The sequence below is a fragment of the Gymnoscopelus braueri genome (assembly GCF_963280865.1).
Source record: "Gymnoscopelus braueri genome assembly, chromosome: 8".
Classification (NCBI taxonomy): Eukaryota; Metazoa; Chordata; class Actinopteri; order Myctophiformes; family Myctophidae; genus Gymnoscopelus; species Gymnoscopelus braueri.
In genome coordinates, this window is record NC_137609.1 from 20,471,304 (window position 1) to 20,496,549 (window position 25,246).

Consider the following 25,246-nt stretch of genomic DNA (forward strand, 5'->3'; position numbering starts at 1 on the left):
CCGCGCCATGAACTGATCAGTGCTGCACTCACTGGAGCCGAACTAGCAAAAGTTCACACTCTGGTCCGACTCGACCACTGTTTTATACTGGATACGAGCAGAATCCTGCAGATACAAGGTTTTTGTGGGAACACGTATCTCGGAGATCCAAACCCTGACAGACGTCGAGAACTGGCGATACGTGGACTCCGCCAGTAACCCTGCAGATGATCTTACACAGGGTCTGTCCCTGGAGGACTCGATGGTGTACGGGCCCAGAGTTCCTCCATCAATCACCAGAGCAATGGCCTGCCATGTTTGCTTTCAGCCCAGAACCTGAGGACGTTGAGCTTAAGAAGTCTGCTTTCATTGGGAATATCTCAGTTGACCCAGTTTCTCCGATCCCCGATGTTTCCTTCCTAATGGCACTGAGATACTTCATTGCCAGACGAGGTACCCCAGCCGAACTTCTTCTGGATAATGGCGCCAACTTTGTTGGTGGGGAATGGGAGCTTCGAGAGGCTTTTTTGAGAAAGTTACAATCCATGGCTCCTCATCTGAAGGACCATTTGGCTGCGAAGAAGATTTCCTTTCGCTTCAATCCACCCAGTGCCCCACAAGTTGGTGGCACTTGGGAGAGGGAAGCCCTTAGAGTCAAGTCACTCTCTAAGGACAGACCGTTCCCGAACCAGTGCTGCGAACCATGCTCATAGAGGTTGAGGGCGCTCTGAAGGCTAAGCGTTTGGGTTACTTAACGTCAGATGCTGTAAATAGATACTGTAGATACTGACACCAGGATACTGACCATGATACTGACACCAAGATACTGACCAGGATATTGACCAGAATACTCACCATGATACTGACACCAGGAAGCTGACCATGATACTGACACCAGGATACTAACCCTAATTATTATTGACCAGGATACTGACCATGATACTGACACCAGGATGCTGACCATGATACTGACCAGGATACTGACCATGATACTGACACCAGGATGCTGACCATGATACTGCAGGATACTGACCAGGATACTGACCAGGATACTGACCAGGATACTGACCACGATATTGACCAGGATACTGACATGGGTACTGACAAGGATACTGACAAGGATACTGACCAAGATACTGACACCAGGATACTGACACAAGGATACTTACCAAGATACTGACATCAAGATACTGACACATAGGGTCACAAATAATCAAATATTAGTCTTGTCTGACCATTTTGGTTAGTAGTAATGTAGTTATCACAAAAGTAAACTATCTTTAATGTATAAGGGCATTTCTATGAGGCTTCAGTTGAGTTGAGGTGATGTAAGCCAATCAGAGGCGGAGTAAAAGTGACATCTCACATTGTGTATTTTTGTATTATTATAATTATTTATAAAGTATATTTTTATAGTATAAACCTGTGTAAATGTTTAAGATGTGTCAATTTGAGAATAATAATATATATTTCAAATACAGAAAATACAAGATATGAAATGATCTTCATATCTTCATTAAAAAAATTAAATATGTGTTTCAAATACATGTGTTTAGAAGGGGATCTCTGATAATAAAATTAAAGACAGAGGTCCCGCACACTGTCTGGAACATGCAAAAAAAATTGCTCTTTATTAAGTTGACGTTTTGGCCGTTAGACCTTCATCATTCAACTGTCCTATGCACCTGTCACCAACCTTTAAGGTGTGCATCGGCCTTCTTCTAAAATGTGTTTAAAATACATCTCTGTGTAGCCTACAGGACCAGCACCCTGTGTGCTCTGAGCATTTGTAGCACACCCAAGCGCCCTCTTCAGGCAATCAAGGAATACTGCATAGCATTAATACACCACAACATTACAGCCAATATATATATATATATATATATATATATATATATATATATATATATATATATATATATATATATATATATATATATATATATATATATATATATACATATATATTATATATATATGTATATAAAAATATGTATACGTATATATATATATATATATATATATATATATATAATGTATATAAAATGCCATTTTAATGAATCATTCGATTGCCTCAATTCTTACTCATATGATGAATGTCACCAAACTATTCATCCCTTTTGGCCTATCTGAACAGGGCATATGTAGGTATGGTATGGGCCCCCCAAAGCAAAAAAGGGGGAATTAATTTAATTCATTTTTATATTCAGCTTTCCAAACATAATTTGACCAAAGCATTGATTTTAAGTATTCTTTTATTGTGTTATATATCTTTTTTTATGTTTTATTTAACTCCAGCCATCTTTGGAGGATGCAGCTTAGTCCTAATTTACGCTAAAATGTACGCTCGTAGGATCGGCTGCACCGTTCGGTTGTGTTCGGAGGATGTCAGCAGCATCTCTGACGGGAGAAGTGGCGCATCTCACTGACCGGGAGAATATCGACTTATGAACATTTCGGCCTTTTTTCTTGCACAGCAGGTTCCGTAATATAATCGCACACGGCTGCAAAGAATAACGGTGATGATGGGTAACTGAACGATCATATTTGCTATCATTATGATAAACGACACACATTCAGAGGAAACCGTATTTGTTTTGTATACGCCGAGATGAGGCAGGGGGTGGCGAGGGAGAGTCGTCACACAGACGTTGGGCTTTGGCCAAACAGCACCGCATTTTAGCATTATTCGATGCTTTAGGATCGACATTGCTTTTGGTGCATTTCTGCTTTTTTGATCGGTCGAATTTCGCACTCGGAATACCGAAAGAAAATGCAGCTCGCTTGAGGACATCCCCAGATATCCATCCATTGCTGCCATGATAGGCAGAGGTCTCCTCTCGACCACTGCTTCACCGGCTGGAGAAGAAGCAGATTGATCTGATCTGCGGAACAGAACTGCCTCTATGTGTCGGATGGATGGATGGATGCTGTTATATGTGGAGCATATAGTACTGTAAATATTATATACGCGTAAAAAACACACAGTGATTCTTATACTCAGGGAAAATGTCTTCTCGTTCTGCGTTGCCGTCTGGAAACGACAGGAGTACTGACCATGTAAGTGCAATTATAGCAATAGGCTTTGACTGAGAATCTGAGATATATAGTCTATTTATGTTTAAAAAAAATGCATGTATCATAAAGGAAATGCTGTAGCCTATACTACGGTGTGGCTGATTATTTACTGTGTGTGTGTGTGTGTGTGTGTGTGTGTGTGTGTGTGTGTGTGTGTGTGTGTGTGTGTGCGTGCGTGCGTGTGTGTGTGTGTACACAGTGCAGATGGGTTAATGGGTAAAGGGAATTCGGACGTGTGATGCTGGATGGAAGGATATTTGGCGGAGCAGGTTCGCCACATAACGGTCTAACACAGAGAAAGAGCTGATGGTGGGCAAACAGTCCGGAATGAGTCTATCCGCATACGATCACACTCAGTGGATCAGTGGATATGCGCAGAAGCTCCATACCATACCAGCCTCTTATTAGAACGGCCGTAGAGATAGTGATGTCACGGATAGTGTATTCCCCTTGTGTGGCTGACATGAATTGGGCTGAGAGGACCGGGCATACACGGGCAAAAACCCGAAATGAACATAGAATAACCATGTGTAGCCTATATACGTTCGACGAGTTCCCTATGTAAAGCAGAAGGCCTGCTGCATGAAACGATGTGCAGCCCATTGCTGCGTAGCCTGCAAAGCGTCCGCCCAGAGCAAGTGGCAGCCAGACAGCGCCATACATTCCATATAGCTACAGTCTCCATAAAGCAAACACGGCCTAGGAGAAACAATGGTGATTTATATTGACAGTATTATGTGATATTGTCAGTATCCATCCCGTCCATCCGTCTGTCCATCTGTGTGTGTGTGTGTGTGTGTGTGTGTGTGTGTGTGTGTGTGTGTGTGTGTGTGTCTGTCTATATCTGTCTGTCTGTCTCTCTGTCTATGACACTGAATAAAGGGATTTGTCATATGCAAGGAATCAGAAGTGGATGTGTACCAGGCCATTTGATGGATGTTACCAAAAAAAATCAGTGCAGGGTGATTGACATGGTATCATGTTATTTCATGGCCTAACCACTTCTGGACCATCTCCCAACCTCTTATTCTCAGCAAACCTTGATAAAATAAGGTTAATAAATGAATACATACATTGATAATGACTATTATTATTTAGGGGGTGGAGGAGGGGGGCACAATAGATTATGTCTTTAAACAGTTGCTTATCCTTTCCTTATATTAACATACTGACAGTATTTATATGTTCTGTTATCAAAGCAGTGATGAAGGAGAAAGGAACTGCCAGTGATGTCTGCCCTGATGCATACAGTCAGTAGATTAACATACTGTACAGTGCTTGTAGTAGCATGGTATGTGGAGACTACATGGCTCTAGGTGGGGCATGGAAAGAGATGGAACCCTGGGAAGGAGGTGTGTGTGTGTGTGTGTGTGTGTGTGTATGTGTGTGTGTGTGTGTGTGTGTGTGTGTGTGTGTGTGTGTGTGTGTGTGTGTGTGTGTGTGTGTGTGTGTGTGTGTGTGTGTGTGTGTGTGTCCGATCTAGATGACGTCGCTGTCGGGCAGAAACCTCGTATTTCTAGTAGTTTTGATTTGTATAACAATACACTACTTTGTCTACAGTGTCACACAAATGAGGCAAACATTTCCACTCGACAAGCTCACAACGCGGTTGTGTTGTGATCTTGTAGATGCAATTAATTTTTAAAACTATTCTTTAACATTTTTAAAGTTGAAGTTAAAGTAGTTAAGTGTGTCCGTTGATGTTATAAATATTGAACCAATGAAAAGTACTAACGAGAGCTGGCGACTAAATAATAACTACATTGGATCCATTGGAATGCAGGTTCTCTTTTTTTGGACATACAAGCTTTCTGGCCGACAGCGAGGACATGCTGGGGGGATGGAAGTGTGTCGCCTCGGGCCTATAGGCCAGGCCAGGGACCACTGTGTCGGCATCTGCTCTCCTTTTTACACTCTTCTCCTGTATTCCTCTCTCCATCTCTCTTGCTATAGGTTGAGATCCTTTAGGATTTTATACAATTCCATATATATGTGTGGAATTGTTAAAAGTATGTATATTTTGCATACAGTATTGCATACATATTATTGTAGGTTCTCAAAGTGAGTTCAAGGGACCCTCTGGGTAACTTGAAAGGGTTCCAAATGGACCCTTACAGGTCTGTAACTCTGAGAATGCACAAATGGACACTCTCAGAGCCCCATATGTAGCCTATGAAGGACCACCATAATTCTGAGAGTGTACAAATGGACACTCTCAGAGTCCCATGTGTAGCCTATGAAGGACCACCATAACTCTGAGAGTGTACAAGTGGAACCAAATGGACCCTTACATCCATTTGGTTCCATTTCTACACTCTCAGAGTTATGGTGGTCCTTCAAATTCAAAAAAGTTTGAGAACCACTGGTATTGTAATTGTATAGCAGGCGGGATGTCCACATACCAGCTCTGACAGTGTGATAAAACCAGTTCCGGGCGGAAACGGTTCCAAATGTGATGGAACCGATTCCTGTTCCTCAATGTTGGATTCCGGATCCCAACCCTATTCCCCATAGTGACTATTTCTCTCATTTATTTCCCTCACTTCCCTTTTAACCCTCACGCCCCCCCCCACACCTTTATCATTATTTAGTTGTTTTAGCATCTTCCGTTGTGTTTTCCCTACTGCTTCATATTTCCTCTCCCTGTTTCTTTTCTTGACCCCTCTCTCTGTATTCTCTCTCTGCTGTTCTGTATCTTGTCAATTCCAGGGCCCTGTTGTGTCACGCGACGCGTATCTCAGTCATACTGAGATACATGAAGTACTCTGTAAATCAGGGTTCTCAAACCTTTCATATATGTATTTGACCACAGACCCCCATCTGAAAACATTTTGTGCTAGGGACCCCCATACAAGATTTGTGTTTAAAAAATATTCCATAGTTTTCACGATTCTTTTAAAAAATAGCAGCCGATCTACAAGCTCACAGCACGTCGCGATGCAATTGGTTGTGAGATTGTAGATCGTCTATTTTCAAATATGATGTATATGGTGCTAGAGTGGTTAAACAGATTTTCATGCTATATTAACTCATTTTGCTGGGGATCCCCTGGAACCCCCCCAAGGACCCCTGGGGGTCCCCGGACCCCACTTTGAGAACCAGTGCTGTAAATGCACATCACGTTGGACTCGAACAACTTCATCATTGCACAATACACTGAAGCTGTTGGGTCCAGAATCAAGCAGCCTCTAAAATGTAATGATACAGCTAAATTAAATGTGATTACTAACAACATATATAGCACAGCTATTAACATAGAATGTACTAAAAGGCAATAGCACAGCTGCAGAGTACAGAAGTCTGACATCAAAAACCTCAGCCCCTGGGTCATAAGGATTTGTACTGTAGTTTTCCAACACTACTTCCAGGTACTGATGCAGAATTAGTTTATTATTATTTCCTCCAAACATGATAAAGAGCCACCTACCTGACATAATGGGATTTTGAATGGGAAAAATCTTCATTACCCAGGGAGCGATTGTGGGTTTGACAGCTATTAACATAACATGTAATGCTAACATGCAATATAGTTACAACCCATAATTGCCACCATTTGTCCAACAAATGGTATTCACATAAATCCCAAAATGATACGGTGGTCATATTTGTCAAACGTATTGTCATATGGTGGAATGAGTCTAGTGCTGATCAGTCAGATTGTACAATGGCTAAATCTACCAATAGTTTGTTGAAGTTAATTACCCAGTGTCTCTAATAGAAAATGATAGATGAGACAACATGATAGACTATAAAGATCCACGCTCTCTAAACATCTGCTTTATACGATGCTTTATAAGATGTTTCTTAAAGGACCAATTTTAACTTCTCGTATTAGCATAGACTGTGCAATGACTTTAGTAGATGGTTCATATAAAGTATCTGTGCCAATGTTGACAATGGTCAATGGCATATAGCAGGGTATCTCAAAGTGGGGTCCAGGGGCCTGGGATCAGCTCACCATGACGACACATCCTCCAGTTGTTGAGAAGCCAAGCAGCCTGTTAAAACACACGTTTTCCAGCAGCTTTTAGGTCCCAAGCCAGTCTGGTGCTACTGGTGGTGCTGACCCTCTCTGTCTCATCTCCTCTATCCCCCAGCATGTGTCTCTGGCAGCCAGCCGCTCAGACAAGGGCACCAGCCTGTCCAGTCGCTCGCTGGGTGCCCGATGTAGGAACTCCATTGCTTCCTGCTCCGACGAGACGCCGCACATCGGCAACTACCGTCTGCTCAAGACTATCGGCAAGGGAAACTTCGCCAAGGTCAAATTGGCCCGCCACATCCTGACGGGCAAGGAGGTGAGGATGAGGGCAATGGAATTCATAGAGTATAAGGAGAACGTTGACTGTGGGACAGAACTTTATTAAAAATTACAAATAAAACAGAATGCATGAAATAATTGGACATGTATTAGCCCTTAAAACAATTACACTTTCACGATTAATTGATGTTTTATACAAAATATCCCTGTCTCTTTCAGGTTGCAATAAAAATTATTGACAAAACTCAGTTGAATCCAACCAGCCTACAAAAGGTGAGCCTTCTGTTTATGATGAATTGATGATGTAGTAATAATTTAGCCTAGTAATATACTTCATATCTTCAGAAAAGACTGTTGAGCACTGGGACACTTTGACAGGTTTGTGTTTTTTCGGGAAATGTTTACCACTCACTTTTCTGTCAGAAGGAACAAGAATGAGAGAGCAATAGATAGAGCGAGGGCTCATGGGATGTGATGTGGTTTGGCAGGTGCTACAGTAGGGACTGGATGGGAGGGAAAGGAGACCTCTGCTCTGGAGATAGGCTCTCATCTCGTCTCTCTGGGCTAATCGTCACCTTGAGTGGATAGTGACTCATTGTTGAGATCCTGGTCACTCACCCCATTTTTAGTCTTCTTAATTCGTCGTAACAATGTCATTCCATCTGCAAAAGAAGTGTTGCGCCAGGATGATTAAAGTAAAATGTAAAAAACGAAACAAACAGCATTGGAGTTGTTCATGAACCTGGTGGACATTTTGTTTTGTTCTAAGAGTGAGTGGTGCATAGGTTTAGTAAATGCTTAGGTGTGTATCACAAGGAGCTGGACATTTGATGGGCCGGCTTCGTTTTTCTGCTGGTCAGCATGTTGAGGGCTGAACTTGAATGGTGGACACTCAAGGTTTGTTATGCATGAAGGGCAGATCCAGAAGGGTTGGACATGGGTTTCACCAGGTATCAAGGGCACGTTCAGCATGGTGTATGCACAGACGTTGCCTCACTCAAGCTGACTTAGAATGGTACATACTGTATCTGGCATGAGTGATAAGGAGGCAACATGGATGACGCGTGTCAACATGTTCAAGTCTTCCCATATTAACGTCAAACCACAGCAGTCACTAGTTTTTGTATTAATCGAGGAGTGTAGGGGTTAGGAGTTGTCCAAAGAATATCTTGATGGGAAAGCAAAAGCTGGTAATGAACAATATTAGATGAATCATTCAAAAGATTTGTTTAGTCCATAAAATGCTTGTACTGTGTGCATATCTTTTGGTCGAACACATGTCTCACTTAATTGCAGTTTGCTCATTAGATTATCCCCTTTTATATTCTTTACGCTCTCTTTCTTTCTTTCTTTCTCCCTCTCCCTCCCTCCCTCTCTCTCTCTCTCTCTCTCTCTCTCTCTCTCTCTCTCTCTCTCTCTCTCTCTCTCTCTCTCTCTCTCTCTTTCTCTATAGCTCTGTCTTTCTATCCCTCTTATCTGCTGTATTGTGATTTACCCACCTCTGTTGCTGTAGTGGCATACATGCACTGTGCCTGTGGGCAAGAAGTGAACAGACCGGAAGGAGCAAATCAGGGATGAAATCATTGTTCATGATGGTGGTGTGTGAGATTGTGTTTGACTGCAAAAACATATACTGTCAGCTGCATGTTACTTTGTGAACATGAGTGTTACGTTGAGTACATGTTACAGCTGATGTGAAATTGAGGGTTAGTACAGGAAAGGGTAGCTACATTAGCTACACAAATGGTATGATATTTGGTACATCTTTTTAAAGAATATTTTACTCAATCTGTATAGTTACAGTGAAATTAAATTGTATTGATGTACAGTGATAATCTAATCAAGGATTAAGTAAATACATACAATATATATTTTTGTAGGTATTTCTAACCATTTATTTGATCATTGCTTTCATTTTGATGATGATATGTTTAAATTATTCTCACAACCTGAGCAGATATACTTTATTTTACCTGTCTTTACAGAATGTTTAATGCTTTACAGGGTCTGTAATCCCAAACGTGTTTTCTCCTTCATTTCACTGCTCCTTTTGTGTGATTGGACAGTTGCAAGATAAGGTGTTGTGATTGGTTTGTTGTAAGACAATGGTGCAACATTTAGGACACCATTGACAAGAGAATGTAAGGATTGGCTAGTGATGGGAGAGAATCCTCGACAATTGGCCAGTGATGATAGAGGCTTCTTTACATACCCGTGGGCTAGAGAAAATCCTTAGCACTGAACACATGAAAGAGCCCATATTAGCATAATCTGCACTCTTATATGTAGTGGGAGAGAGAGAAAGAGAGAAATACAGTATAGTGGGGTAAAGAGGCAGAGACTGTGTTCAGAGAAGGGGTGGGCTGGAGAGCTGAATTTACTGTTGAGAACAATGGGCCTCAGCAGTTCTGAAAATGGCTCTCTTTTATGAGGAAGTAACAAATTACAGGAGGATGTTAATGATTTTTATGCTGGATTCTGCAATGTGGTTAAATTTGTTCTCGGCCAGAAAGGGTCTTTGAGACAAAACATGCAGGGACCAAATATGCCAGTTTAAGGTACATACAATTTCATTTGTTTGGTGTGGAAGGTGTAAGTGTGGAGAATATAATCATTATACGAGGAGCTCTATATTCCTAGCTAGCATGTGAAATCCTGTGTAGGATTGTTATCTGCAGAATTATTTGCAGTAGTGGAAGAAGTACTCGGATATTTACTTAAGTAAAAATATCAATACCACAATATAAAATACTCGGATGATGAGACACTTCAGCACTCTCTGTATCCAGTGGTGGAAAGTAACTATTACATTTTGTTGCTGTCGGGCAGAAACCTCTCATCTCCATATTCTAACTTTTTGTGTTTTTTTCGTATATGAATGCCCTACTTGATCATACTACAGCGTCACACAAAAGCATCAAAAGCATTCAAAAGCATCAAAACACATTGCTTTGCCCCACGTTTCAAGCTTGTAGATCTGCTACTTTTGCTATTTTTGAATTTTAATCCTGAAAAGTATAAAAAAGTTTTGGACATATGAGGTTTCCACCCCGACTAGCTCCTTTTATTATTAATACAAAACCCCTATTCTATATTTCAGCTATTCGGAAATAGCTGATCTACAAGCTCACAACACGTCTTGAGCTTGTAGATCGGCCATTCTACTTTTGGTACCTTAAGTACATTCTTGCTGCCAATACTTTTGTACTTTTACCCAAGTAACATTTTTAAATACAGTATATTTTTACAGAGTATTTCTACACTGTGGTATTGCTACTTCTTCCACCACAGTCTGTATCCCAAGATTCCCCCTGGCACAGCTGGGGAAGCTGGGAAGAGCCTAGTCTTAATACCTGCGTCGCTATGGCGACAGTGACGTCGGCCACTGCTAGAGGAAAAAGACAGCTGAGGGTACGAATTGAACGGAAGGAGGAGCAGTGGTGGAAAGTAACCAGTGGTGTAAAGTAACTAAGTACATTTACTCAAGTACTCTACCTAAGTACAATTTTGAGGTACTTTTACTTTACTGGAGTATTTACAATTGTCTATACTTTTTACTTCTACTCCACCACATCTCAGAGGCAAATATTGTACTTTTACTCCACTACAATTATTTGAAAACTTTAGTTACTAGTTACTTAACAGATATAGATGATTACATTATAAAACATACATTAACCACTTTAGCCTCATTTTATACCTAGGCTATTTGAAATTAGCCGATCTACAAGCTCACAACACGTTGCATCGCGACGCGTTGTGAGCTTGGAGATCTGCTATTTTCAAACATTCTAGTACTTTTACTTTTGGTACTTTAAGTAAATTTTGATACCAATACTTTTGTACTTTTACTCAAGTAAATTTTGAATTGGTGGACTTTTAATTGTAACAGAGTACTTCTACATTGCAGTATTGATACTTTTACTTAAGTAAAACATTTGAGTACTTTTTCCACCACTGAAAGTAACTAAGTACATTCACTCGAGTACTGTACTTTAACCACTTAAACCCTAGACTGAAAGAGCGAGCCCTATCGATGGTCTTGAAGGGCGGATCCAAACCCAGGCCGCTGGATTCCAGCGCCGCTTCCTATTGCTTCACTAATCTATGTCTCCGCCTCCCCAAGGTTCACTCCCACTCCGAAACCACCATTCCAGCATGGTTCACCAAGCCATTTTTCTTTTGTAACAAAAAAAAAGGCATGGGTTTCCGAGGCTACTTAAACCCTGGCCTATATGGTTGACCGGAGTCCCTCAGGGCTCTATACTAGTGTATTTTCAGGGGAAAGCATTAGCTGTGATTAGCCGATCAACAAGCTCACTTGTCGATCTTCTATTTTCTGTGAAAGCTTTCCCCACAATGCAGATGCTGGGGTTTAAGTGGTTAAGTACAGTTTTGAGGTACTTTTGACTTTACTCGAGTATTTCCATTTTTTAAAAGAATATTTTATACTTCTCCACTACACAAGTAAAATCTTGAATACAGGACTTTTTCTTGTAACATAGTATTTCTACATTGTGCTTGTGGTATTGCTACTTTTACTTGAGTAAAGAATCTGAGTACTTCTTCCACCACTGAGGAGGAGGGGACAGAAGCACACATGTAGAAAAAGGGGGAGGATTGAGAAGAAGAGGTTAGAAAAGCATATCATATCTTTTCCAGTTGGAGCTGATGCCGTGGAAGAGAGGTTATTTGCAGCCACAGCATTACATTGATAAGACTGTAAAATCCCATCACAGGGTCTCAAATTGACACTCAGGATTTTTTGCTGTAGCTCATTTGCATATGAAACCTGGGTGGGTGGATTGCTTAACGTACTGTAGAGTAATGTAACACTATCTCTGACACAGCATGTGATTTACTGGAGTAGACAGTATGCAAGTTACTACAGACTCATAACATTTACGCTGAGACCAATCGCTCGGTAGTTCGCAAACTTTTTCCTGTCAAGGTATTTTGCCCATCTGAACATATGTTGTGCCATGGACCCCCATACAAGATTTGTGTTGTTAAAATGTTTCAAAAATATTGCAATTCTTTCCAAGATTCTTTTGAAAATAGCCAATGTATATAGGTTTAAAGTGGTTCAACAGATTTTGATGCTATATTAACACATTTTGCTGGGGACCCCCTGGAACCCTCTCAAGGGTCCCTGGGGGTCCCCCCGAAAACCACTGGCTTTTGGTTGTCTTTTGTTTTCTTTTACTTTTTCAGTTTTAAATCATGTGAGACCCATATTAGCTCTATCACCACCACCCTTTTCCCCAAATTGATGTTAGCTTGAGTATCAGGGCAAAATCACATTGATTATTCATACCTAAAAATTAAAATAAAAACGTCCTGCAATAATGGTTTCCATACCAGCACCCTCTTTTTATGAGACTCTGGCAAGTCATTCATCCTCTTGCATCTCGGTTCATCTCATTTTGCTTTCAGTTGTAGGATGTATTTCATCATTGTGTGGAATAAATGCTGTACTACATTATTAACTAAATTGTCCAGGCCCCAAGCTATTGAAGCAGCCAATAGTCTTAGCACTCCTTTCCCCAATGCAGGAAGTGGTGGCTGGGAATTAATTACTGAATCTAAGTGGGAGTAGCTAAGCATGAACAGAGAGACAACTTGTTCTGATCTGGAATTATAAAATAACATAACATTTAATTGATTCATAAAATGTAATTGATATCAAAACACAAACAGTTCCTCCTCCTATTGACCAGGATCATCATTGTTGAAGAGACCAAAACTTATGAAGAAGATTTGGGGCCATTTTGCTGACTAAAGGATTTGTAGTGAATCTCAGCGTGAACCATACATTTTACACTACACAAGAGAACAGCATTGTAGGTCAGAATCTGCCGCCAATTATTCCACTCGCCTTCACAGTATTTGTGAACTATTCCAAAGCTAAAAAATAAACTAGACTCAGTGATGCCATTGCCACTGTGCAACCTGGATCTCCTCAATTGACAATGACGATACAATTCAAGGATGTCTTGTTGAATAAATATCCTGGGGCTGTCACAGACATCTTTTCTGTCTTGTTGCTTTTATGGTTCAAGAAAAGAACGGTATATTAGAATGGTATGACAGATGAGAGGGCAGAGCTTTCTCATCAATGGGAGGTAGTAATCTAATCACTGGTCAGAAATACAGACACACGTAACCTCTGGCTTAGGAATTTTCGTAGAATCTGGTGACAATAAAGAGTCACAAGAATTACATTCTTAACCACTTAAACTCTCTATTCTCAGTAAACGGATTTGAGTTACAGCTGTTCTTGGACCACTTTTTGCCGTCTACACCAAATCTGAAATCTAGCCGATCTGGCCGATCTACGCAATGCGACATGTTGTGAGCTTGTAGATCAGCTATTTTTGGCGAATCTCCCCCCAGATGATGGTGGCTGGGGATCAAGTGGTTTGTGTCGCTACCGAACGAAATAACTGAACACATGGTTGTTATGAAGTTCATCTGTGAGCTGTGTAGTACTGTGAAATCGTTTGGACTGACATTAACCACAGATGTGGTTTTCACATGACTGCTCGGCCTCAGAAGACCTCCTGTACCGTCTGTACAGTTTATACTTGAAATGTAATTTGATTATTTTGCATGAAATGAATGAGTAAACAGCAATGTGAAAAATGTATGAAATGTTCAAAGGCACTGCTCTTTTCTGCTGATTTACAACCATAACATTTCAGTTCATTTGGATGTTACTAGGACAGACTCTAATATTCTGCATGTTTCTTCCCCCTCCCCCTAGCTCTTTCGGGAGGTACGAATTATGAAAGGTTTAAATCACCCAAACATAGGTAAGGCACATGCATCTCTGTATACAAAAGTGTCTCTCTGTGTGTGTGTGTGTGTGTGTGTGTGTGTGTGTGTGTGTGTGTGTGTGTGTGTGTGTGTGTGTGTGTGTGTGTGTGTGTGTGTGTGTGTGTGTGTGTGTGTGTGTGTGTGTGTGTGTGTGTGTGTGCGCGCGCGCGTGCGTCCGTGTGTTCACATGTTCACACATGTATACGCATTTTTGTGAGTGTATGTTTAGCCTAAATAGCCGCCATGTGTGCGAGCAGACGGAAGCATTTGTCTGGGCCCGAGTGAATAGGCTTTAGAGCGGCAGCTGACCGTACTGTAGCCTCCAACTCCCCGGGCCTCGGTATGGAGGTCATTGGGTTGGGGGGAGGGGAAAGGGATTTTCTAAAGCTGATATGGATTGAAAAAAAACAAACAAAAACAAAAAAAACACTGCATTAGTTGTAGTAGTGGTATCAGGCAGACTTTCTTTACATCTTTGAATGAGATTTACTTACTTATATATGTGTATGTTTGTGTGTGTGTGTATATATATATATATATATATATATATATATATATATATATATATATATATATATATATATATATATACACAGTTTACAGTTTAGGCATTTAGCAGACGCTCTTAATCCAGAGCGATTTACTGTAAGCAATATATCATATATGTCTTTTTAATCTGATTGTGTTTTGGCCTACAGTGCAGCTGTTTGAGGTGATTGAGACAGATAAGACCCTTTACCTAATCATGGAATATGCCAGTGGAGGTGAGTGCTTGTGGTACTAGTGATCAACTATGACAGGAAGTGATGCAGCAGCTAACCCCAGTGCTGCTACACTAGTAGCCTGTACACATATTTGTGTGAAATTGTGGCTCTGTGCTATTTCCGTTTTAGATTTGGAAATCAGAAGCAAAACAGATCTACAGCACATATAGCACATATATATTTGTTTTAGTATTTCTTTAGAAACCTTTTCATAAACAAAACACTAACACTGACTACTGCATTTTACATAATTGTTATGTTATATAATAATTATTGTATATTGTATTATTATTATTAAGACTCTATATAAATCAATTTTGCACAAATGTTTTAAATTATTCAAATTATAGCGTGTAATGTGGGTGATGTCAGCAAATAATTATAATAATATGTCTATAATACTTACTTTAGTAGCCCAATTTGATTAGCTCTTATTCCACCTCCAATTCAGGTGAAGTGTTTGACTACCTCGTATCTCATGGGAGAATGAAGGAGATCGAAGCCAGGGCCAAATTCCGCCAGGTAGGTCCTTGTTGTCATTCAGTGTCTCGGAAACTATAGTAGCAATAACACTTGTGTTGCACTTAGCGATTTGCACTGAGTGTGAGATAGAGTTACAAATGATAGTGAGATAGAGTTACAAATGGGTACGGTCCCTTTGGTTCCATGTGTACCCTCTCAGAGTTAAATGAACACCGAGGATGTTACTTTGTGGCCCCTAACCTCTTGGACTGTTAACCTCATCTTCCAGATTGTGTCTGCTGTCCACTACTGCCACCAGAAGAATATTGTCCACAGAGATCTAAAGGTGAGAGATGTCATTTAACTGTGGCTTAAATGACTGGTGATTTTATTTTTAATCTACAAATATAGGCCTAATCCATGTCTGTGAAAATGGGCTGTATAGCATCTTAATCACACACACTCACTGATGAGTAGAGAGAGCCTCTTTTCAGAGACACTTGTTAAGGGAGGCAACAGCCTTCTGTCCTTACAGAATATTACATCCCTGAGCATATGACATACATACTGTACAATCATGAGTCACAGTATTTCTTTTGTTGTTTGACATGCAATAACCCCCACCCCATCTTTCATCTAATTCCTGTCATTATCTTTTTCTCTCTTTCGTATTTTTTGTCTTTCTTTCCATTCACTACTTTTGTACTTCTGTCCTCTAACCTCCCTTCCCTCTTCTCCTCTTACGCACCTCCCCATCCCACGATCTTTTCCCTCCAACCTCTCTTCTATCCCCGTCAATGTCCTTTCCCATCCCCCTGTTTGTCACATGACCCCCACCCCCCACCCCCCCTACTCCGTATTGTTACTCGTATGACTCAGGCGGAGAACCTTCTGCTTGATGCCGATGCCAACATCAAGATTGCCGACTTCGGCTTCAGCAATGAGTTCACACTGGGCAACAAGCTGGACACGTTCTGTGGCTCGCCACCCTATGCTGCTCCAGAGCTATTCCAGGGCAAGAAGTACGATGGGCCGGAGGTGGATGTCTGGAGCCTTGGGGTCATTCTCTACACGTTGGTCAGTGGCTCACTGCCCTTTGACGGGCAGAACCTCAAGGCAAGTGAAAAGAGACTGGCTCTGTGGCAATACTATATTGACAACTAGGCGTCTATGTCAACTATTAGGTTGTTTTTCTTTGCTTCAAGCATAGTTAGTTTGTGCATTTGTGCATTTGTGTAATTCACATTTCTGCTCAATGATGATACCCTAACCCTACATGGAGTAGTTGTGATTTCTGCAAACATACAAGGCTACACCTATGCTCTTTGGGAAATTACTTAAATACTTTGAACCTGGTCTCCCTGTTTGGGCATGTAAAGATTTTTCAACACATTCTTCGTTTCTTTTTTTTTACGTTTTCCAAATTTACAGAAATATTAAATGTTTAGCAAAAATAGCCGATTCATTCATCTTTAAGCAGTTTATTAGCATTACTGTGAACTCTCACTCAATTAACGACCAGCTGAATTACGTATTACGTTTTTGTTCAATCAATGCTATAGACACTAGAGGTTGGTGCTACTCTAAGGGCACAGCTTTACAAATTATATTAACATTTTTGCCAAGTTTAGCTCAGAAACAGGGGTGTGTTTTTGGGAATCAAACAGGTGAATGAAATCAAGATTCATTTATATTCATAAGGGTCTATCTATGTCATCACACAGTTCGTTTTGGGTTTACAGGAAGTACTTCAAAATGTACTTTTAGGGACTTTTAACATAAGAATACACAACAAAAATATGTATTCTTAATTATTTTTGGCTCTAATAATAGATGTGTGAAAAACGTCTTTTTCATTTCACTACGTCTTTAAAATCACTAACCCTTTCCACTGCAAGAACCATTGAAGTAGATAGGGCATGCTCTCTATTCTTCCTCCTGCAGACCACGATCAGCTCATTGGTCTTGTTGGCATTGAGAGAGAGGTTGATCTCCTGATAATGTCAATGATCTGACCTCGTCCCTGTAGGAAGACTTGTCGTCCTTGACAATCCGGCCCATCGCTGTTGTGTCGTCACCATACTTGATGATGACATTGGAGCTGTGCACGGCCTAACAGTCACAGGTGTACAGGGAGTAGAGGAGAGGACTCAGCACAAAGCCCAAAGGGGCTCCTGTGTAGAGGGTCAGAGGGTCTGACATAATGTTGCACATTCTCACCACTTGGCTGCAGCTCGTCAGGAAGTGCAGTATCCGCTGCACATATAGGTCTAGGGCTCTGAGCTTTGCGTCAATCTTGGCAGTAACTATTGTGCTGAATGCTGAGCAGCATCAGTTCCCTCATTCAGGTGAGAGAGATCAGTGTCGGCTCGTCCATATGGATGATGGGGCGATGGCCCACAATGGGAGAAAGTGACTGAACATTTTGATTCAAACACTGTGTAACTCTATCTAACCACCTACAGAATGTGATAATCCAATCAGTGTCAAGAGTCCTGCGGGGACCTGCCCGGGCGATCTCAGTAAGCTTGAAAATCACTGAGGTGCTCTCATAGACTTCAATGTTAAGGGCACCCCCCTTTTTATTTGTTTAAATCCCAGCCATTTCAAAGCATTCTCAATGTGTTCCGGTGTGCTCGCCCGTAGCGTGACGTCATACTAAACATGGTTTATGTCACTTTTATGTCAGGTCACAGTGCTGCCTCAAACAACAAGTTAACACTTGCGAAGTGTTAACCGAGTCACTGCAAGTCATTCCGTTCCGTGAAATCAAGATTTTACTCAGGCAAAGATTCTCAATTTCAAAAGTATAAGCTAGTTTTGCACTCCTGTCCATTTTGTTGACAAGGATCTGTATTCTGGCTTCATGCAAGTAGATTCAAGCTTGTTCTCATTGCCTTCCATTATAAATGTAAAATGTTTTGGAACGTGATTGACATGGCCCACAGGAACTGAGAGAGCGGGTGCTGAGGGGAAAGTACCGTGTGCCCTTCTACATGTCCACAGACTGTGAGGGGATACTACGTCGATTCCTCGTCCTCAACCCCACCAAACGCTGCACACTAGACGTAAGGAGCCTAAAACATCACAATATTACGTTACACTTTGCAGTCCTTAAACCTGGAAGTGAATTAGCTATGGGTTCCCCCACCAGATGTCCCATGCCCATAGGGTTTTTTGATTCATGCAGAAAATAAGGTCTGTGGTTAACACAAGTTTCATGTTTTCTACATAAACTACACCTGTTAATATCTCAACCATGAAATTTGAAGCTGTTGGATTATTATTATTTATTTTAACTTATTCTAATCGCATGTATGGTTCACAAGTAGTAAAAGTGTGTTATTTGGGTTGATTATCTTTTTGTGCTACATTGAGATCGAACATCTGCAGGGGGGAACCTATGGTGGAGGAAATGTCCGTTTTAGTGTACAAAAAGACATCATCCCTTTAACACTCAACGTACAGTATTTATCTCACTGTACTATTGCAATTACGGAAAGAAAGTGAAACTCAACACCTGCCTTACATATCTAATACAGACTGTTTTGTTGTCTACAGCAAGTGATGAAGGACAAGTGGATAAATTCAGGGTATGATGCGGAAGATCTGAAGCCTCACATAGAGCCTGTTAATGACTATAGTGATGCAACTCGCATAGGTGAGTCAAATGGCACTATTTTCCCCTTCATTTGCAGCCTTCATCTTGGCTCTGGAGTGTTAGGCCTTAGTGATGAACGGGCCGACCCGTAACCCGCAGGTCCCGCGGGTTGAATAGATTCCGACGCAATTATCGTGGGCGGGTGAGGCGAAATCCCGGTACCTTCTCTCTCTCTCCTATTCTGTCTGTGAGTCTATCACTCCCTCTCTCCTCTCCTGTCTTTCCCTCTCTCTCTCTCTCTCTCTCTCTCTCTCTCTCTCTCTCTCTCTGGAAAGCAATTGAATGAACTTGCTTGTGTGTTGAAAGCCGGCTCTCTTTTTTTTGTTTTTTTGTTTGGCGGGTTGTGGGACGGGCCAGGTCGTTGATTTATATTCATTTTTGCGGGACGGGTTGGAGCGGGTTGGGCTCCTGTGCGGGGCGGGTAACATAAAAACCTGACCAGCGCATCACTAGTAGGCCTACATATATCGGACATTCTGGTTCTTTCATCATTCACATTTTGATATAATTCTGGCTCAAATAATGTTTTGTTCTTCATTTGAGACTGAGAGCACTGAAGACTGCAAAATCTGGTCAAAATGTCACTATACTATAGAGCACAAATCTCTCTCCATAGGCTACCTCCCTTACTTGATCTACTTTTCTCAGGAACAATTCAACATTGATAACGTGTTGCAGGATTCACTGTACAAGTTGAACAACATATACATACAATTGGAACAGAGACAGAGACACGATCTCTGCCATGCTTTGTTGTCTTGTTTCCCTCAGAGGTGATGGTTGGAATGGGATTCACAACAGAGGAGATCAAGGATGCTCTGCTTAATCAGAAATACAATGAGGTCACCGCCACCTACCTACTGCTGGGCCTCAAAAACGAGGTAAGCTGTTTGAACGTAGCTTGAACGTTCTCAACCAGTTTGAAATGCATTAGGCCACGGACCCCCATTTCATATTATTTTTTATCTCTGGGAGCCCAATCTCCACAGTCAAATCGTCTGGTAATATAACTCTGAGAGTGTACAAATACACCCTCGGAGTTGCAGACCCATATGTGTCCATTTGGTTCCTACTGTAACTATCAGTCATTTAACTGGGGACCTTCTGGATCCCCTATGGGTCCCTAGACCACACGTTGAGAACCAAGTTGCTATTTTCAAAGAAATCTTGAAAATGTGTAAAACTGTGTTTTTGAAACATGGGGGTCCATGGCACATCATATTTTCAGATGGGGGTCCACGGCCAAATACATATTCATTTTGGGGGTCATTGACATGAACATTAACCACTGCAATATAGTAGCTTATACCTGGCCTCTCACTGTTCTTACTACAGGACGGCAGTGAGACCCGCTCAGCCAGTAGCCTGTCCCTGGCCCGGGTTCGACCCAGCCCCATCACCAATGGGACTAACAAGCACTCCTCAGCCACTGGCTCCTCTTCCTCCTCCTCCTCTTCCTCACACAGCAAGACTCAGCGCAGTGCCTCCACCTACCACAGGCAGCGAAGGCACAGTGACTTCTGTGAGTTCTTTTTTTGGCTAATAGCCAAATAGCCAACCACACTCTAAACCCACCTTTTCAGACTCGCACTCCCTACATAAATCCCAACCCCCCTTTTATAGCTTTTTTAACCTTTCTGACTAGTTTATCCAAAAAGGTTGTTTTTATTTTGTCTCTGTAAGGCGACTTTGAGTACCTAGAAAAGCGCTATATAAATAGTATGTATTATTATTATTACAATTATAAATAAAATAATAATATATTATTATTATTATTATTATTATTATTATTATTATTATTATTACATATATATATATATATATATTCTTTTTAAGGATTTAAGGGCTTTTATTTGTATTTATTTTTTATTTATTTTTTACTGTAGCTTTTCTTTTTGGGATCAACCTATCTAGCCAAACACATACTTACCGATACTAGCGCTCCTGCTTGGTGAGAGACCCATGTGTTGGTGCCACGCCATGGTAGAAGCAACTGCTCCAGCAGTCATATTATTCCTCTGCGTTTGTTGTCTTTCCTTGTCTCTAGTACAGAACAATGATTTGGGACGTGAGGAATTTGAGGAAACTGTAGGCTACATCGGCGTTACAGTAACAGATTTGACTGAGAAATATGCCCAGATTGTCCACTTTCAAAATACTGAAACAGGTTGTTTTCTTTTACTTCCAGTCCCTCAGAGGGAGCGTTAACATACCATCACAGTTCAATGCGACATTGCCTTTGGTTGTAATTGGAAAATTAACAGCAATTGTTAGCAGGATATAATCGATTATGTAATGTCACTGCATTGATGCAGAATCCACGTCTGCATCGCGATGCATATTAGAATTGATTCATTTCCTCACCTCTATACTGTACTTATCCCATAGAACAAGTACTGGATATTCATTACATGTTCATAAGGCTCAGCCGACTTGAAAGATGTTGAAAATGCTTGCCCTGTGTTCTTTCCCACCCATAAGCCTGTACATAATCCTAATGGACACTATTGGTACATACAAACCAGTATCCACATTACAATGTGCTGTATATTCTTTACATACCATGCTAATAACTGTACGTATCCTGCACATATTCTACACATGGGGAATATACTGTATAAGCCTAACTTTTTGCATTTATTGCACTTCTAGTTCCATCATGCAAATTGTGCTCGCTGTAGGCTCTACTGTACACGCTGTGTGTGTGTTTACGCAGTTTATATGCTTTGCACTGGCTCATACTGAACATTCGTTTGGTGCTGTACTGAAAACCCATTCCACAAACTGGTACAAGCTTTACTTGCTAATTCATAATCTTCTAAATTCACTCATATGGTTTTTATTCTTTGTGGCATTTCTCTATTGTAATACCTGAATTCCTGCAGCGGGCGGGGGGGTTGGTGTTCAGTATAATTCTACCTTATCTTATCTTCTTTATTATGTTAACATTTCATCCTCCAAGGTGGACCCTCCATGCCGGTCATGCACCCCAAGAGGAGCCCCACCAGTACAGGGGACAGGGAGCTGAGGGATCCGGGCCGCATGCCGTCCCGTAAGGCCAGCTGCAGCGTGATGGGCAGCCACAGCCTGCCTCCCTCCAGCCCCATGGTCAGCAGTGCCAACAACCCCAACAAATCAGAGATCCCAGACCGCCGCAAAGAGATGACTGCCACCACGGTGAGAGGGTGACACCGTCATGACATTTTAGTTGACAATTAATAGTTATAAAGATGACATTTCTGTCTACCCTTTAGGCTTTGTAAACAAAAACTGCATAATATGACCCCAAAAAATAATATATATACATATATATATATACATATATATATATATATATATATATATATATATATATATACATGCCCTACTACTTGATCATACTACAGTGTGACACAAAAGCATAAAAGGTAGCAGATCGCGTCGCTTTGTGAGCTCGTAGATCTTGTATTATAATCAGGCTTAACGTACAGATGCATGATGAAGGCCGTCAAACTGCTACAACCGTTTGTCATCCTACCACCAGCATATCTTCATTAAGTCTTCATTAACCTGTTGTCTTGATCTTTGACCTCTTTCCCTGCCAGAATAACATCCCTGGAAGCTCCATGACCCGTCGGAATACATATGTATGCACGGACCGCTCTGGCACGGATAGGCTACTGCAGAATGGCAAGGAGAACAGGTGCATATAGGGGATTTGGGGTGTTTCTTTATTATATTGTATAATACAGTGGTTCTCAGTTTAACCACTTTAACCCTATATACATTGGTATTTGAAATTAGCTGATATACAAGCTCAAAACGCATCGCAATATGACGCGTTGTGAGCTTGTAGATCTGCTATTTTCAAAAAACCTTGAAACAATTTAACATTTTAACAACACAAATCTTGTATGTGGGTCCCTGGCATAAAATATTTTTAGATGGGGTCCATGGCCAAATACAATTTGTATTACCTTTACATGAAAAGGTTTGAGAACCACTAGGATAATATAAACTATGTCTGGCACTTTAAATACAAATATAAAATGTGGTTCCTGGCAATTCTATTATCATCTATCATATAAAATGCCAGAAAAAATAAATAATCTTAAAAAATAACGAATAAAATAAATTAATATCCATTGGTTGGTAATAGATAATGGTTCAGTAATGTAAGCTATAATACCAGAGAATTCCCATTATTACTTTGCCGCTTAGCCTTCAGGCTAACAGGCCATGTTGAGCCTGTTGATCGCTGTGATTTTTACATCACTTGACAACAAGGCAGGCATGCTGATGGCGAGGCCTTGAGTCTCGTGCGGCGTGTGTCTACGCTAGGTGTGCGAGTGCCCGTGCCGAGCAGCTGGTGGCCTTACGTGCTGCCCGAGATGGCAAGCCATGGTGGATGGAATATTTCATCACCCGTTTTAATACCTGCATAGTATACTAGACTATTGACGTGCTCATTATAGCAGTAGTTCTCAAACTTTTTTAAGTCAAGGAGCCCCGAAATAATATGTATTTGATCACAGACCTCTATCTGAAAATGTTTTGTGCCAGCCACGGACCCCCAGAAGAGACGATTTGCGTAAAAAAAAAAAATCTAAAATAGCAGATATACAAGCTCGCAGCGCGGCATGAAGTGACGCGCTGTGAGCTTGTACATCTGCTATTTTTGAATAGCCAATGTATAAAATATGGATTAAGGGGGTTAAAGGGGTTAGAATTATTGTGATGCTCTATTAACACATTTAGCTGGAACCCCTTAAGGACCCCTGGGGGTCCCCGGACCCCACTTTGAGAACCAATGCATTATAGGCCAGCTAACGTTAGCGACTTCCTCTAATTCTATTTTCAATTGTCTTCATTCTCCGTAGTTCCCTGAGCCACCGAATGCCCCAACAATCTCCCTCCACGCTCAGCATGGCAGGAGCAGGAGCCTCGTCCTCTACTTCTGGGGATCGATGCCGTCTCACCCGGGGCTCCACAATTCGTAGCACCTTCCACGGGGGCCAGCTGAGGGACCGGGGCCCGCCGGTGTACTCTGCACCACCCACATCCCCCACCCTTTCCCACCATGAAGCCAGCCCGCTGCCTCATGTCCGCAGCCGGGCCACCTCCAACCTCTTCACCAAACTGACCTCCAAACTCACACGCAGGTAAATACCCTGAACATCACAGAGGCACAGTTTAGGTGCAGTACAAACTTACAAACAAAGTATTTCTATTACCAATACACTAATATGTTCTGAATGCTCACTTCTGAAATATTCCTTCAATATTTGATACTTTTACATTTGAGTTACAGTGCACCCCAAGCAGCAGACACTTCATAGCTCTCTGCGTATGTATGATTGAGCTTCTGAGCACAAGATTAAATCGTTACATTAAGTGTCACTCTATGACAGAGGGGACATCAAAGATGAAATTTAACCATATGGTATTGCATGTTCAATTTCAACTTGGGTATATCCTGGCTGTTTATCCTTGCCTACAACTATATAAGAGCTTTTATGAGCCCCCCCCAGCTTCCAGTCATAACAATCTCATATGCCTAATCTTATCAAACCCCATCCTTGCCAAACAGCTCCTGCCGTGCCTGTTTCCACCACTCGCTCTCCTATGATTCAATTGTATTTTCTTCCCTCCCTCCACCTCTCTTCCCCCTCTTTCTTCATCCTTCTCTTCCTCTATACTCCCTTTCATTGCGTCAGGGTCAACCTTGACCCTTCTAAGCGCCAGGGCTCAAACAAATCAGTCTCGGGTTGTACTCTTCCACAAGGATCCAAAACAGTTAGTAAGTTCCCATGTCTCTCGCTTCTCTCTGTCGGCCTGCGTGTCTGCCTGTTCATAGGAAATACTTGAGATCATTCCTATCTGCCCGCCTGCCTGAATATGCTATGCCTTGTGCCTTTATCTAATAGTTATTATCTTTCTGCATGACTCATTTATTTTCTCTATTGTCACTGGGCTTGTGCAACATCCACTGTCTGCCTTCCTACTTCCAGTCTCTGTTTTTTGCTTCCAAGCACGGGGAGGGTTGGGGAAATTCCACATTTGGTAAACTAGTAATAGTTGGGACAGTGCCTCAGTGGATGGAGACCAGGGTTATGAAATCCCTTTGACCCCTTACCATCCTATGCATATATACCTGATCAAATGTTGTGTTCATAATTTCATTTAGTATTTTGGGTTTGTGGGTTGGGTCATGTTTTGTTAAAGTTGAGTCTTGTTTTGTTCATG

General features: G+C 41.4%; 1 protein-coding gene across 4 annotated transcripts in view; it reads left to right on the top strand.

Moving 5' to 3' along the window:
• Window positions 1-2,988: 2,988 nt before the first annotated feature.
• The window catches only part of mark4a (MAP/microtubule affinity-regulating kinase 4a), a gene marked incomplete at both ends in the record, with an annotated part of 23,705 nt that continues 1,447 nt past the window's right edge, over window positions 2,989-25,246 (top strand). Inside the window, 16 exons of one of the 4 annotated variants that reach the window (XM_080435195.1) lie at window positions 2,989-3,039; window positions 7,155-7,352; window positions 7,535-7,588; window positions 14,082-14,130; window positions 14,833-14,898; window positions 15,350-15,420; window positions 15,650-15,706; window positions 16,240-16,476; window positions 18,309-18,428; window positions 18,922-19,021; window positions 19,793-19,902; window positions 20,357-20,543; window positions 21,984-22,198; window positions 22,606-22,703; window positions 23,881-24,162; window positions 24,718-24,804. In XM_080435195.1, coding sequence (XP_080291321.1) covers window positions 2,989-3,039; window positions 7,155-7,352; window positions 7,535-7,588; window positions 14,082-14,130; window positions 14,833-14,898; window positions 15,350-15,420; window positions 15,650-15,706; window positions 16,240-16,476; window positions 18,309-18,428; window positions 18,922-19,021; window positions 19,793-19,902; window positions 20,357-20,543; window positions 21,984-22,198; window positions 22,606-22,703; window positions 23,881-24,162; window positions 24,718-24,804 — 1,982 coding nt within the window. The remainder of the gene's footprint in view (window positions 3,040-7,154; window positions 7,353-7,534; window positions 7,589-14,081; window positions 14,131-14,832; window positions 14,899-15,349; window positions 15,421-15,649; window positions 15,707-16,239; window positions 16,477-18,308; window positions 18,429-18,921; window positions 19,022-19,792; window positions 19,903-20,356; window positions 20,544-21,983; window positions 22,199-22,605; window positions 22,704-23,880; window positions 24,163-24,717; window positions 24,805-25,246) is intronic. The other 3 variants (XM_080435194.1, XM_080435197.1, XM_080435196.1) reach the window with 3 other exon arrangements.